The sequence below is a fragment of the Eschscholzia californica genome, unplaced genomic scaffold, assembly GCF_041429995.1.
Source record: "Eschscholzia californica isolate CP2 unplaced genomic scaffold, dmEscCali1.0.p SCAF_4, whole genome shotgun sequence".
Classification (NCBI taxonomy): Eukaryota; Viridiplantae; Streptophyta; class Magnoliopsida; order Ranunculales; family Papaveraceae; genus Eschscholzia; species Eschscholzia californica.
In genome coordinates, this window is record NW_028238461.1 from 16,567,258 (window position 1) to 16,580,848 (window position 13,591).

Here is a 13,591-nt window from a genome sequence, read left to right on the forward strand (position 1 = left end):
AGAATTCAAAAGTTTCGTAATAATGTTTCGAAAAATGTAAGCAGAGAAAGAAACTGATTATAATGAGACGGTAAACACTTTTGTAATGATACCGTGATGTTGATAATGTAAAGAAGACTTGGTTGAGACGATGACATCAACTGACGACCTTTGCGCGCGTGAAAAGAAGAAACGGTGGAGTCTACGTGCATCGCAAAAAATTTCACCCAAAAATCTTGGATGCCCCCAGGGAGGTGCTTTAGAAAAACCACCATTAACACTATATGATTGTGTGCTGTCGCAGCTGCACATTTGAGTAGACAATCCACTCGTGAATCACTTGCACTATAAATACATCATATTCTCTCTCTCTCTCAATCGTCTCTCTTTTTCTTTACTGGACTCCTAAAAAGCTCTCCTATTTATCTCTGTTTTGTTGCCCAATGGCTTCCAAAAACCCCATTATCTTAGCTTGGTTTGTGAAAACCCTAAACCCTAAACCCTCTCTCTCTCAGTCGCTATTATGCATCTTACCCTTTTCACTGTTTCTTTCATGTTTGCAGGGGTTCAGGAGAAGATGGACAGTTAGGTATTGGTGACAATGAAGAGAAAGAATGGGTTTGCTCAATCAACTCTCTTCAATCTGAAAATGTTTCTTCTGTTGTTGCTGGTAGTAGAAATTCACTTGCCATCTGTGATGATGGAAAGGTTGTTTCTTTCTTCCTTCTACTTTGATCATCTTTTCTCTTTTTCTATTTGATGTTAATGGGTTTAGTTTGATTTTTCTTCTTTTTTAGTTGTTTACTTGGGGATGGAATCAAAGAGGAACTTTAGGCCACCCACCAGAAACCAAAACTGAAAATATACCTAGCCAAGTTAAAGCACTTGCAAATGTTAAGATTGTTCAGGTAAAATATATATCCTTTAAGTAAGTATTTCAACTCAATTCGAAATTAATTTGGTATTTTGATGGTTATTTTTCAATTCAGGCTGCCATTGGTGGATGGCATTGCTTAGCTGTTGACGATCAAGGCCGAGCTTATGCTTGGGGTTTGTACACTATAACTTCACTTATATTGTTGTTTCTAATTGGATAATATGAACTATTGGTATTTGGCTTTATGTGTTTGTATATTGACAAGAAGCAAATGATGCAGGTGGAAATGAGTATGGTCAATGTGGTGAGGAACCTGAGAAGAAGGATGATAGTGGTAGAGCTTTGAGGAGAGATATTGTGATTCCTCAGCGTTGTGCTCCAAAGCTCAAAGTTCGCCAGGTGATATCATACACAACTCTTTTAAGTCGATGGGTCTTTGAAATAACTTCAATGACATAGAAATAGGTGATTTGGAGATGAAAATAGTCAGTGTAGTTGAAGTTGGGTATTGGCTAACTGAATTCATAATTTCATATTACATATGTTAATAACATTTTGGAATCATAAAGTGAGTATTTTAGTATTTACACCTAAATGTTCGCATAAGAAAAATTAATTTACACTATTATGTGGTCAGTTATCTTACATCTTACGAGCTTTACATCTAAAACCATTTTTTATAAGAAAATTCTTTTGTGTGTGTCCATGAAATCATTTCCATAATGAACGTAAAATTTAAGACCGAGAGGGTGTCTTGTTCCATTTGAATGGCGGCTGCCACAAGCGCTGCAAACTTGTGTTTAATATCTTTGGGGGCCTTAATACTTAGGAATGGTTAAACATTATAAAGCTCGTAATGTTTTGTATCTCCACATATTTAAGTTCATAAGATCAATAAAACTAAGGAGCCTCCTTTGTTTACTTTCTTTCTTTAGACCAATGGTGTTTGTAAACTTGATGATATCTGCTCCTTTTTTGTCCTCCGGAAATTGTTCATTTGGTAGTCCGATTTGCCGTTTGTATAACAGTACTTAAAGATTTTGAACTGCTTATGTATCAGGTTGCTGCTGGGGGTACTCACTCGGTGGTGCTTACACAGGGCGGGCATGTGTGGACATGGGGTCAGCCATGGCCTCCTGGTGATATGTGCGTCTTTGGACTTACTAACATTTACGTTTACTTCAGTTTTGGTCATATACTTAGTGCTGTGCTTATGGATGCCTTTTACTGTTACAGAAAACAGATTTCTACTCCTGTGCGAGTACAAGGTCTTGAAAAGGTGAGGCTTATAGCTGTTGGTGCATTCCATAATTTGGCACTCTTAGAAGAAGGCATATTATGGGCATGGGGTAATAACGAGTACGGACAACTTGGAACTGGCGATACACAACCAAGATCACAACCTGTTCCGGTTCAGGGGCTTTCTGGTCTTACTCTGGTTTGCAATCTGAACCCTGATTCTTATCGTCCTACGCCTAGATTTACTTTTTTATACCATTATTTCCACTTCTGTGCATAATTATAGGATAAGGAATAGAAGTATATTATGCTTTTCTCCACCAATTAAGAAAAATAAGTCCCCGAAAACAGAACTCTTTTGGCAATTATTTGTGGCAATGGTCAGGCGAAATAGTATTTCTTCAACTGATTAGGTGATTCGTCAAATGTTTGAAAAAGCGGTTTTCCACCTCGATGCGTTTTTTTACAATGCGAGACAGTGCCTCGAGGCGGTAAAGAGAAGTAGCTGCAACTTCATATATTTTAATATAGTAATAGTATTTTATTCTATTAATAGTATATTTTATTGAATTTGTTTGTAGTATTACAAAAAAATTAATAGTAAAGTTAAAGGATATGAATGCTTTTGGTCACTTCTACCCTTTTTGACTACCTCTGGAAGTTAAATAAAAACAAAGAAAATCACTGCAAAACCAACACATAAATTTTGGTGCGATAAACCTCTATTTTGCCTTTAATTGTACGCATTAATGCACATCTTTTGCACCTTTTAAACATTGGATGCACTTAAGGCACTGAAACATAAAAGTTAGTATCCCAATTTGACATTGGGGCTTGTAGATATTTTACATGCCATGCAGAGTTAGGAACGCTGAAACTCTACAAGACCGAATAACACAATATGACAAAAGGTGAACAACTTTGTTATTCAGATAGACCTGGAGGCAGTGTTTAAAAAGGTGCATGAGATGCGCATGCCTCGAGGTGAAATATAGGTTTACCGCATCAGAACTTACACCTCTTTATGCAGTAAAGAGGCGTATGCATCCACAACAGTCAATTATCCTTTTAAGCAACAAGTCAGTGAAATGACAAATGTTGTTGCCGCTTTTAGTGAAAAGTGACGTTTTTTTTGTCTTTTACCTCTCTTTTCTTTAACTTGTAGCGGCAATCAAAATGATATAAATGACCCAAAACATTCATATCCCTTAACTTTAGAAAAAAACTAATCTTGTTGTAGTACTACAAACAAATGTAATGGAATATACGATTAATAGAATAAAATACTAAGCTTACATTAAAACAAGGAATGAAATGTCGGTTTCGATGGAAATTTCGGTCGGTCCAAAAGTGGACACGTTTCGCTCTGTGTGGAAATTTTACAAATTTCCGGAATGATAAAACAGTTTTAAAACAATTAAGTTCAGTACTAATCTACAATAAAACAATTAGTTTAGGGGGTAAATTGAGTTATTTAACTCTATTAGTACTAAAACAGTTAAGTTAGGTGCTTATCTGCAATTAAACAGTTAGTTTAGGGGGTACATTGAATTATTTTTCAGAGGTAAACCTAAAACAGTTAGCTTAGGATCCAATCTGCTATAATAGTAATAGTTAGGGGGCTAACAAAAAATAAAACATAACATACTTGTTTTGTAGTAAAAATTGTTTTCCCCTTAAATACAACCCTTAATCCCTATTTCTAAGACTTCTCAGTCGGTTTCGACTGTTCCCTCTTCTTCTCTCTTTAGATTTTCTTTCAAATCCCAAACTAAATTCCTAAAATCGAAATCTAAAGTTAAAGATCACCTAAAGAAGAGAAGAATCTCTTGCAGAACAAAATATTTGAGAAGTAGTCAAGAAAGATGAAACAAATTAACAGATAGGTAAAAGATAAACGACTAAGGTATTATATGAGTTTCTGATTTTAGAATCTTTCGAAACCCTAAACCTAAATCTCAGTTTCGAAATTTCGTATCAGATTTCGGTGGAAATTTCGTTTCGATGATGTGAATTTAGGACATGTTTCGGTCATTTCGACCGAAATATGTCGACATTTTATTCCTTGCATTAAAATATATGAAATTAAAGCTAAACCTCTTTACCGCCTTGCATTGTCAAAGAAAACCGCATTGAGGCAGAAAAAAAATGTTTTTCTGAACATTGTTTGGAGTTGGAGGTTTAATGTTTTGAAACGGTTAAAGTGTTGAACCCCAATATGATTACCAAATAACACAATCAAGGGAGACTATTCTTTTTAAAATAAACACGATAGCAGATACTTGGTTGTACTATTAGTTCCAGTTGAAGGTTTCTGATTGAAGATGTGTTGGTCTCTTGTTTTTATCGGAAAATGGAATAGGAAAGAGGCATAAAGTGTGCCTATAGGACACAAAGTAAAAAAGAGATGCATATTTGAAGTTTCGTTATAAAATAGTAAAATAAATGATGCTCCTTAAGTTTCAAAAGAAAATGATGCTCTATTGGACCGTGGTCAATATATTGAATATAGTCCATTACACAAGTAAAAGGGATGCAAAATAGAAGTTTCGTGATAAAATAGTAAAATAAATGATGCTCCTTGGGCCCGTGGTCAATATATTGAATGTAGTCCATTGACTATATGTGTGTTACTATGTTAGTGGAGGGTCCACACGATTAGATGTACCATATTATGCCTGTACTCAAGATATTGCAAGGGTTTATGCTTAGTCATGACTCGTGTCTACAGGTTGATATTGCAGCTGGAGGATGGCATTCTACTGCATTGACTAATGAGGGAGAGGTGTGGATTTCTCTATTTTCAGTTCAGTTTAGTTACTTTTGTTTTTAGCAAATGAACCACTTTACTAGTCTTTCACTATAGGGGTATTGTACCCATGTAATCCATACCCGTACTCGTTCTTTTTTTTATTTGGACTGCCATATAAAATATATTGCTTCAAGCCTTCAACGTTGCAGAAAAATGATAATCAACATTCATTATTTTGGACACGGTCTTGCAATCTTGTAAGACGGTGAAAACTGGTACCACAGTAGAAGATATTTCGCTAATAAAAAATTTATGGCTCCAACCTGATGAGATCTCTCAAATTTGGAGTTGCTCATCCTGTAAAAGCAAAAGCCCAAGTGAAGGGTAGCATTTACATCTACGTACACGGTACACGAGCTAACGGAATCCTCTGGTGACTTCACTTCTAACAAACACTGATCTGCCTGCCAAGTAAATTCGGTATGCAGGTCATTTAGAGTTTCTGATGAACTCCTACAAGTACTCCCTTAGAAATTGATTTTATTAGGTTTGAGATGCCCATATTCCTCAGTAATTGGATATTGTAAGCTTATTGAACCACCAGGATCGTGCATGTCGTGGAGGTCACTAGTCCATCAAGGCCATCATATTCTTCGATGCTATATCTGTGGGTGTTTGGAGGTTGACTTGATTTTGTTAGTGTTAATTACGGATATTATCCCTGATATACAGAATATCAGAACAGTTGTTTAATATCACAAACTATCACTCTATCGCACACTACAAGAAATTCCAGTGCAAACATTTTGAATTTGAGGAGTCGTTGCCCCAACTCTTGTTCTTTGGTGGAGTACAATTTGAGTTTCATGTGATTTATTTGTTAAAGCAAGAAAAAATGATCTTAAAGAAATTCAGACCGTTATCAGCACAAGTCATTCGTTTGATACTCTAATGTTGCCCTGGCAGGTATATGGATGGGGAAGAGGAGAGCATGGGAGGCTTGGATTTGGAGACGACAAGAGCAGTAAAATGGTGCCCCAGAAGGTTCAACTTCTAGTTGGAGAACACATTATTCAGGTGCTTCAACTTCTAACCAGCAATTTATTTTAACACATCCTCATGGTTACTTGATCAATCAATTAACGATTTCTCTGGTGTTGTCAATTACCATATTGAGTTTTCTAACGTGGATTGATGTGTATATCCAGGTCTCTTGTGGAGGCACACACTCTGTTGCATTAACACGTGAGGGGCGAATGTTTTCGGTGAGTAGCTTTTCCCTGAAAGCTTCCCAAGACCCTTGTTTACGAAATCAAAATGAGTGCCTGAATTCCAGCAACTGGAATGCCACTGCCTTGCCCATCTATCCTGTTTCAGACCCCCTCTGTTCACTAGTGTTGGCGTAAAAAGTATAAATGGGTTCAGCGGCAAACAATTAGAACAAACAAGAAAAATGCAACTTCAAGAAAATGAAGGAAACTGCCAGAACCTTAGTTGATTTTATGAATTATGCTGATTCAGGTTACTCACACGTACAATAGATTATGCAGAAAATTGTGATTTGAGTGTTGTTATTTTTGTTCAGTTTGTGGTCGTCCAAAACAATTGGCAATGAGTGAAGAGGACCTTGTTTGTTACTAGGAGTACCATCTGCCCATGTTGGTCTTCTCTCACGCGCCCCTCATGTGTTCTATTTGTTGGGTGATGTGGAGCAGGCGTGGCCGTATACGCCTTCCTTTGATACCATGTTAAGTGTGTGATTGTCCAACTCAAAACCAATTGGCAATGAGCGGAGATGACCTTAATATAATACTCTTACTTATTCAAGTACTTTTTTCAATATGAAACTATTTTCGCATCGCAAATTGCACCGAAGATCATATCATTTATAAATCTGTGGTAGAATCACATAGTTGGTGCATCTCAACTTATAACTTCGTAAGGTTATACATAATGTCTTTGAAACGCAGTTATTATGATTCCTCTACCTTGTTCCGATTGCCGTTAGACCTCATAATGTCTGAACTAGGCTAAATTACTTGGTTTCTAGTGTAAAAGTTTAATTCGTTAAAAGACTCAATTTGTTTCTTTCTTTTAAATGCAGTTCGGTTAAAAAACTCGGTTTGTTTCTTTGAAATGCAGTTTGGGCGAGGAGACCATGGACGTCTTGGATATGGGAAGAAGGTGACAACTGGTCACCCCATGATAGTACCAATAACACTACCACAAATAAATGACAGTGACGATGAAGAAGTACACTGGTGTGCCAAGCTTGTAGCTTGTGGTGGACGTCATACACTTGCATTAGCCGTGCCAGAGGCTCGTGAAGAGGAGGAATCAGAAGAGTTGCCATGAATTTTCCATACTTAAACTTAACCCACCCAATATAGCTGGGTATACAAACTTTGTACGATTATAAAAGGAAATAAACCTAAAATGAAGTAATGTATTGAGAATCTGAGATGCAAAATATTAAACAGAAAAACTTTATTTGGTTATGTATTTCTGCCATTGGATTCAAGTAATTTTTTTTTCTCTTGAAAGGCATTTTAGGGTTTCAGGTGCAGGCTTTCAAGCAGAACTTGGGCACCAAAGTCATCTGGTTTTTGGTTGCTCTTTTCTCTGTTCCTTGTGCAGGTTGGCTCCAAGACTTTAGCTCATCTTCAAAATTTATCCAATTCTTATGGCATATTGTTTTTCTTTGAACTTGTCTCGTCTGACTCTATTTTGTCCGACTTCACTAATCTGTATTAGTCGGGCAAACATCGTTTCAGACAGTAACTCTTAATTCAGATGCAAAATCTAGTCAAGTCTGACACGAATTACATTTCAGATTTGATTTAAATAAAGAAGAAAAAAAAGCAGACATGACCTAAATTTAAGAAATTGACTACACAACAGACTGAATTATTCTCATAAAAAGGAACTATCTTTCATAATAACAACCATTAAATATAAACCTAACCCCATTAAGTGGCTCCACAATTTACATATCTTTTCAACATTTATTTGGTGAAAACCCAAAAACAGATTTAGCTAGATTAAAACTGACACGTGTCCCTTGCTGTTGCAAATTACCGATTATCGATAACGTCGACCTAGTAGGAGCAAACGCAAAACAAAAAGTCTTATTCGAGTTAACGGGAACCAAATAGTTCTTAGCCGGTAAAACCAAAGATTTCCCACTAGAAAATATGAATCCCACCGTCGGAACAGTAACAGTCGTCTGAAATGATAGATCGTAACAAGTATCAAATAGCGCAAACCCTTTGGTTGCCGTTAAATGTTGGGTTCCCTTAACAAACGCGTCTCTTAAAGCGTTATACGCCTCTGTTCGTAGTCTAGTCACAGCCGTTCCTGAGTCAATTATGATTCCACCACTTCCTGTTGACTGGTCAACTTCAAAGACTGACTGAGGAATATCTAATTTAACACCACCGACACTCATCCCGGTTAATCCCACGTAGTAAAAAGTGTCCGTTTTAGGGTTACGCAGTAACGGAGCAGTAACCCCGTTGGTTGCATCGGGTCCTGACCCAAATTGAATAGTTGAAGCTCGGTTAGAATCTCGGTCAACTAGGCAATACGAGAAAGACGAAGCTTTAACCTGAGCTGGAAATGAGAGTGAGCCGCCACCGAGTGCTAACAAACCAGCCGAGCCAATGAACAAACCCTCGTTATCATGACCACAACCGATCGAAATTTTATCGGCAGAGGTCTTACCAAATGTTAGGGTTTCACTGACGAACTCACCAACAGTATAAGAACCGTCGCCATATGATACTTGATAAAGGCAAGAACCGTTACGACACGCCGATATATCGAGAGACTTACACTGTTTCGTTTCACACGAAAGAGGCGAATATGTCGTCGAAGAACGAGGTTCAAATATCGGATCGGATTGACTGTAACAGTCCGTACAAGGTGCGCATTGTACCCAAGTGACGTCACTACCTGTATCTAAAACCATATAAAGTGGTTTAGGAGGACGACCGATTCCAACTCGGGAAAAGTACTCACCGCTTCCTTGACTCATTCCAGATATAATCGGACCTTGTAGTAGATTTCCACCTTTTGAATCGGTTCCTGAATCGGTCTCTGTTTCTACAATTAATGGTTTAAGATCAGATTTTTTCACACCATGGATGGCAAGTTCAAGTTTTGTGTTGAGTGAGTTGACTCGGACCGAGTCACGTTTGAGTCGATCTAAAGTGAGAGTTATGTAATCATTGTGATTAGATTTGAGAAGGGTATCTCTAGAACGAAGTTCTAGACTAAATGATGATGAAGAATCAGAGGGGATTGAAGAAAAGATTTGTTCTTCTTGTTGTTGGAGAATTTGAGATGAAGAAGGATCAAAGGAGAGAATTTCATGAGCTTTTTGAATTGAAGCAGAGACATCAAGAATATTTGTAGTTTTTGGGTCTTCAAGTACTTGAATTCTAGAGATACCAAAAGATGTGAAGAAGGTTAGTAGTAAACATAGACAAAGATGAAACCCTAGTTTTGCCATTATTGTTGTTGCAGTCTTGCAGAGAAAGAGAGAGTGATGAAGGTGAAATAAGTGATATGGTTTTTATGGGTGGGAGCTCTACTCTATTACTTTGGCTTTATTGTGGGTATGTGAAATTTTCCTTAACATGATAATTCATAAGTCTTTTCTATTTTTGAAGAGCAACCCTACATAAATAGTAAAAATTTTAAGTGGACAATATATTTTTTTTTTAATTCTTCAATCAAGTACAAGACATTAATTTATTTTTGTTAGGTAGAGGACATCGTATAAACGCCCTAAAAATAAATAACTAAGTAATTCACACAATAGAGTGATTTCTCTACTTTCCGAAGAGAGAAGGGACAAAAAAGAAATGCGAAAAAGATAAAACAGAAAGAGAGATAATTGGTCATGGTGGTGGTAGGTAATGCTTGTGGTGGTGGAGATGAAGATAACAAAGACATTCATCTAAATTTAAAAGAGATGGTTGGTCTTTACTTAAAATATAAAACTTTATTCTTTTAGAAAAAAATTTCATCCACATTAAATTTCCTTAAAATATCTTCTACGTATAAAATTATATTGTCTATAAAGTGATGGCCTTACTTTAAATTTACATAAAACAATATTTTTGGAAGACTTGTGATATACCGGTGTCCGGTGGTAACAAAAGTTTCACTAAATAAAAGTAGTGTTGTTATCTATGATTTTTTGAAAAATATTGTTTTATCATAAGAGTTCCTTTTGTTTTTCATAAATACATTTTTGGGATTTAAAAGTCAAATGATAAAAAGTATTCTTTTTTTTTTTTGTAGAGAAAAATAATAAAAGTTGATCTAAAGTTAAAACATCAATTTTATTTTGCTATTCTTTGGTGCATATTTTTTTTTTTTTTTGGAAACCGATTACATTGTCGTACAATTGGCATTGAATACATCAAAGATGTGATAAGCTTGCTACCCGCCCACTCAAACTCTAACATGACCTGGCCTATAGCCCACTCAAACATAACCTGGCCTATAGCCCAACTAGATAAATGGCCTAAAGCCCAACTACACTACCTTATTTATACCCTAATAATCCCAATTCAAATAACCAAAGAGTCCACCTTCTTTGGGATTTGAACCTGGGACCTCCAGGGATTTCTGGAGTTTATGTCAACACCTTAGAACCACTTGGGCTACCAACTGTTGACTCTTTGGTGCATATTTCAACATGAGTTTCTAAGTTTATCATTTCTTTCTTTTTTTGTATATAAAATAAATGTATATCTACTTTATTTATTAAACAATTTATGTTAGCTAAGAGGACCCTTGAAATATTACCCTAGAAGAGAGAGAGAGAGAGAGTGATGGACTTTCTAAATCTTATCATGGAAATCCCGTTCAAACAAAACTAAAATTAATAAGCAAGAAAAAACAGATGAACTTAAGTTTGATGAGTGATATAAAATATCAAATGTTGGATTTACTTGGTATGTGTTTGCTTTTTTAGGTTTGCATGAGTCATTTTCTTTGCATGAATTTTTGGTTTATTAGAAACGCTCTCTTTAGACTTTATATGGGAAAGTAGGTCCTTCCCATTCACAAGGTTTAGTTTGTTCACATGCAAAGTGGGTGGACATCAAATATCATTTTTGATGTTTTCCCTTACATTATTTAATGTACTTTCTGGTTTTCTACCTTAAAGACAACATGCATGTCTTTATTTTATTTTGTATAATACAGATGTCTAGAGGTATTAACTAGGCCGGTTCGGCGGGCCAAGTAAGCCTCGCTTCGAGCTCTTGTGGACGGTTTAGACAAAGAGGAGGCGCGTTTAGCAATAATAGTCGGTTTATGGAACATCACATTTTATAGACATATGGAACAAGAAAGACCCCATGGTAAACCTAGCGAAAACTTAGGTAAGGTGGATGCCTTCCATAATGAAGCTCGAAAAAAATGTCAAAACTTGTTAAGTCAAAACAACATTTTGAGACGTTTTTACATAAATAGACAGATCAAGTCTGGAAGGATTATCGAAAATGTTCAAATGCAACTATGAAGTGCACTTGTTTTCTTTTTGAGTGAGGACTTGTTTTTTGATGCCATGATGAATCTGATGATTCAAGAAATCCTTGAAATTTTTTGAACTCTAAAATTTCTTGCTAGGAATAATCCAGGTGTTAGAGCACTTGTATTGCGGAATGCTCAACATAACTTAAGTTAATGACTTCCAACTATTAAAAAAGGGGTGATTAGTACAATTGCACTTGAAACAATCAAATTGATTATTAGTGATTTCGATGATGATTTTCTGTTTTGATTGACGAAGCTCGCATGTATCAATCAAGGATCAAATGGTGATTGTAGTTTGATATGTGGACAAAAAAAGACAAGTTATTGAACGCTTTTCGGGTGTTGAACATGTCACTAATATTAGTGCTCATACTATCAAGAAATCAATTGATGATTTTTTTTTTGTAGATATGAGTTAAGTCTTTCTAAATTACGTTGACAAGGTTACGACAGTGCTAGTAACATGAAAGGTGAATATAATGGTCTTAAAACACTTGTACAAAAAGAGAATCAATATGCGTAATATGTTCATTGTTTTGCTCATCAGTTACAATTAGCGTTAGTATATGTTCCAAAGAAACATGATGTGGTTATCTCACTCTTCACTTTAACCAATAAAATTTTGAATATTGTTGGAGGATCATGTAATGTCGACGAGATATGCTTAAGAATAAGCAAGCTCAAAATACTATAGGGACTTGAGCTTGGACTAGTTTTAAACGTGCGGTGATACACGATGGAGCTCGCATTATAATACTTTGGTAAGTATTAATGGTACGTTTGATGCCCTGACGGAAGTGCTTGTGATTATTAACTCATATTCTTCATTTTATGACCACGTGTTGAAGCGAGAAGCTTATTAGACTAGTGCAAAACTTTGAGTTTCTGTATAGTCTCCATTTAACAAGGACACTACTTGAAATTACAAATGAGTTGTGACAAGCATCACAAAAGAAAAACTAAGATATTATGAATACCATGAATCGGGTAGAAATCTCTAAAAGCAAATTCAAGAAATAAAAGCAAATAGTTAGACTTCTTTTCTTGATGAAGTGTCTACATTTTGCATTAGACGTGGAGTTCACATTCCTGACATGGATACTAATTTTATAGCTCGAGCGAAAAATAGACGTCTAAAGTAACAATCCTTCATCATTACTAATTAGTTGAGGTATTTTGCACTATCATAAAGGTGTAACTTCAAAAATTGAATGCATGTACCACTAAATCCAACACAGAGTTGCTCTTGTGCATTGCTTCTTTAAGTCTATTTAATTGAATCTCTTTTTTATAAGAATAAATTGATACATCCAGCTAAATTTTATCCAAATGATTTTAATTCTTATGACATCATGCGGCTTGATGATCAACAAAAAAAAAACTTGAAAATTATATTGTTGATATGCGTTGTAATAAGGACTTCACCTAGTTTGATTCAATTGGTGACCTTGCTAAAAAAATAGTAGAGACACGAAGGCGCGAAGTATATAAATTAGTCTATTTGCTTTTGACTTTGACATTGATTTTACCTGTGCCAACTGCTACAGTTGAAAAATAATTTTCAACAATGAACATCATTAAAGGTCAACTGTGCAATCGAACGAGTGATGAACAGTTGAGTGACAGTATGCTTGTAGACATATAGAAAGATATATCTACAGTGGTTTATAAAGAGATAATTTTGGAGAACTTTCAAAGAATGAAACTCATAGAAGTCAATTATAAACGTATGAATTATCAAAGTATGAAATCTGTCCACAATGTTAAGTTTTTGAATCTCTTTGTATCAATTATTTGTGGCTACTAGTTTTATTAATACGACATGTATTATTTACTTAAATTTTTGGAATGGACGTAATAATATTTTAGACTCCGTGAAAGTAAATTCTGGATGACACTAGGCACCTTGAGGTGCCTAAAGCTTAACTAATGGAAATATTTCAGGTGCCTCTAGCACATGACACTTCCCCCATACACCTTTGATGCCAAGGTATTATTTCATATCCATTATGCTTTTTTTTTTTTATGAAAGAGTTCTGTTGTGCTTAGAAATTATAATACGTTATCAGCACGAGTTACTAACTAGGTGAAGAGCCATTATTATACTTAAAAGCGAGACAAGTCGTTATGCTTACTGTGAAGGTATAATATTTGAATTTCTAGTTATATAATGACTAACCTGAACAATG

The 13,591-nt window shown here is 35.6% G+C and overlaps 1 protein-coding gene and 1 pseudogene across 2 annotated transcripts; one reads left to right on the plus strand and one right to left on the minus strand.

Moving 5' to 3' along the window:
- Nucleotides 1–87: 87 nt before the first annotated feature.
- On the plus strand, nt 88–7,345 carry LOC147543237 (ultraviolet-B receptor UVR8-like). Its single transcript, XM_086637663.1, has 11 exons — nt 88–454; nt 543–687; nt 777–887; nt 969–1,029; nt 1,137–1,255; nt 1,917–2,002; nt 2,093–2,294; nt 4,827–4,880; nt 5,814–5,924; nt 6,056–6,112; nt 6,990–7,345. Exons 1-11 carry the CDS (start codon nt 423–425, stop codon nt 7,200–7,202), a joined length of 1,191 nt encoding a protein of 396 aa, XP_086493789.1. The 5' UTR covers nt 88–422; the 3' UTR covers nt 7,203–7,345.
- A 388-nt stretch (nt 7,346–7,733) lies between these two features.
- LOC147543238 (protein ASPARTIC PROTEASE IN GUARD CELL 1 pseudogene) lies at nt 7,734–9,360 on the minus strand (annotated as a pseudogene). Its single transcript, XR_015224006.1, has one exon. The product of XR_015224006.1 is annotated as a protein ASPARTIC PROTEASE IN GUARD CELL 1 pseudogene (transcript).
- Between the last annotated feature and the right edge of the window lie 4,231 nt (nt 9,361–13,591).

Excerpts from the sequence above, each read along its gene's own strand:
- LOC147543237 (XM_086637663.1), top strand. The coding sequence starts at position 423 with ATGGCTTCCAAAAACCCCATTATCTTAGCTTG. Across the intron at positions 688-776 it reads CCATCTGTGATGATGGAAAG|TTGTTTACTTGGGGATGGAA; the intron begins GTTGTTTCTTTC and ends CTTCTTTTTTAG. Across the intron at positions 1,030-1,136 it reads AGGCCGAGCTTATGCTTGGG|GTGGAAATGAGTATGGTCAA; the intron begins GTTTGTACACTA and ends CAAATGATGCAG.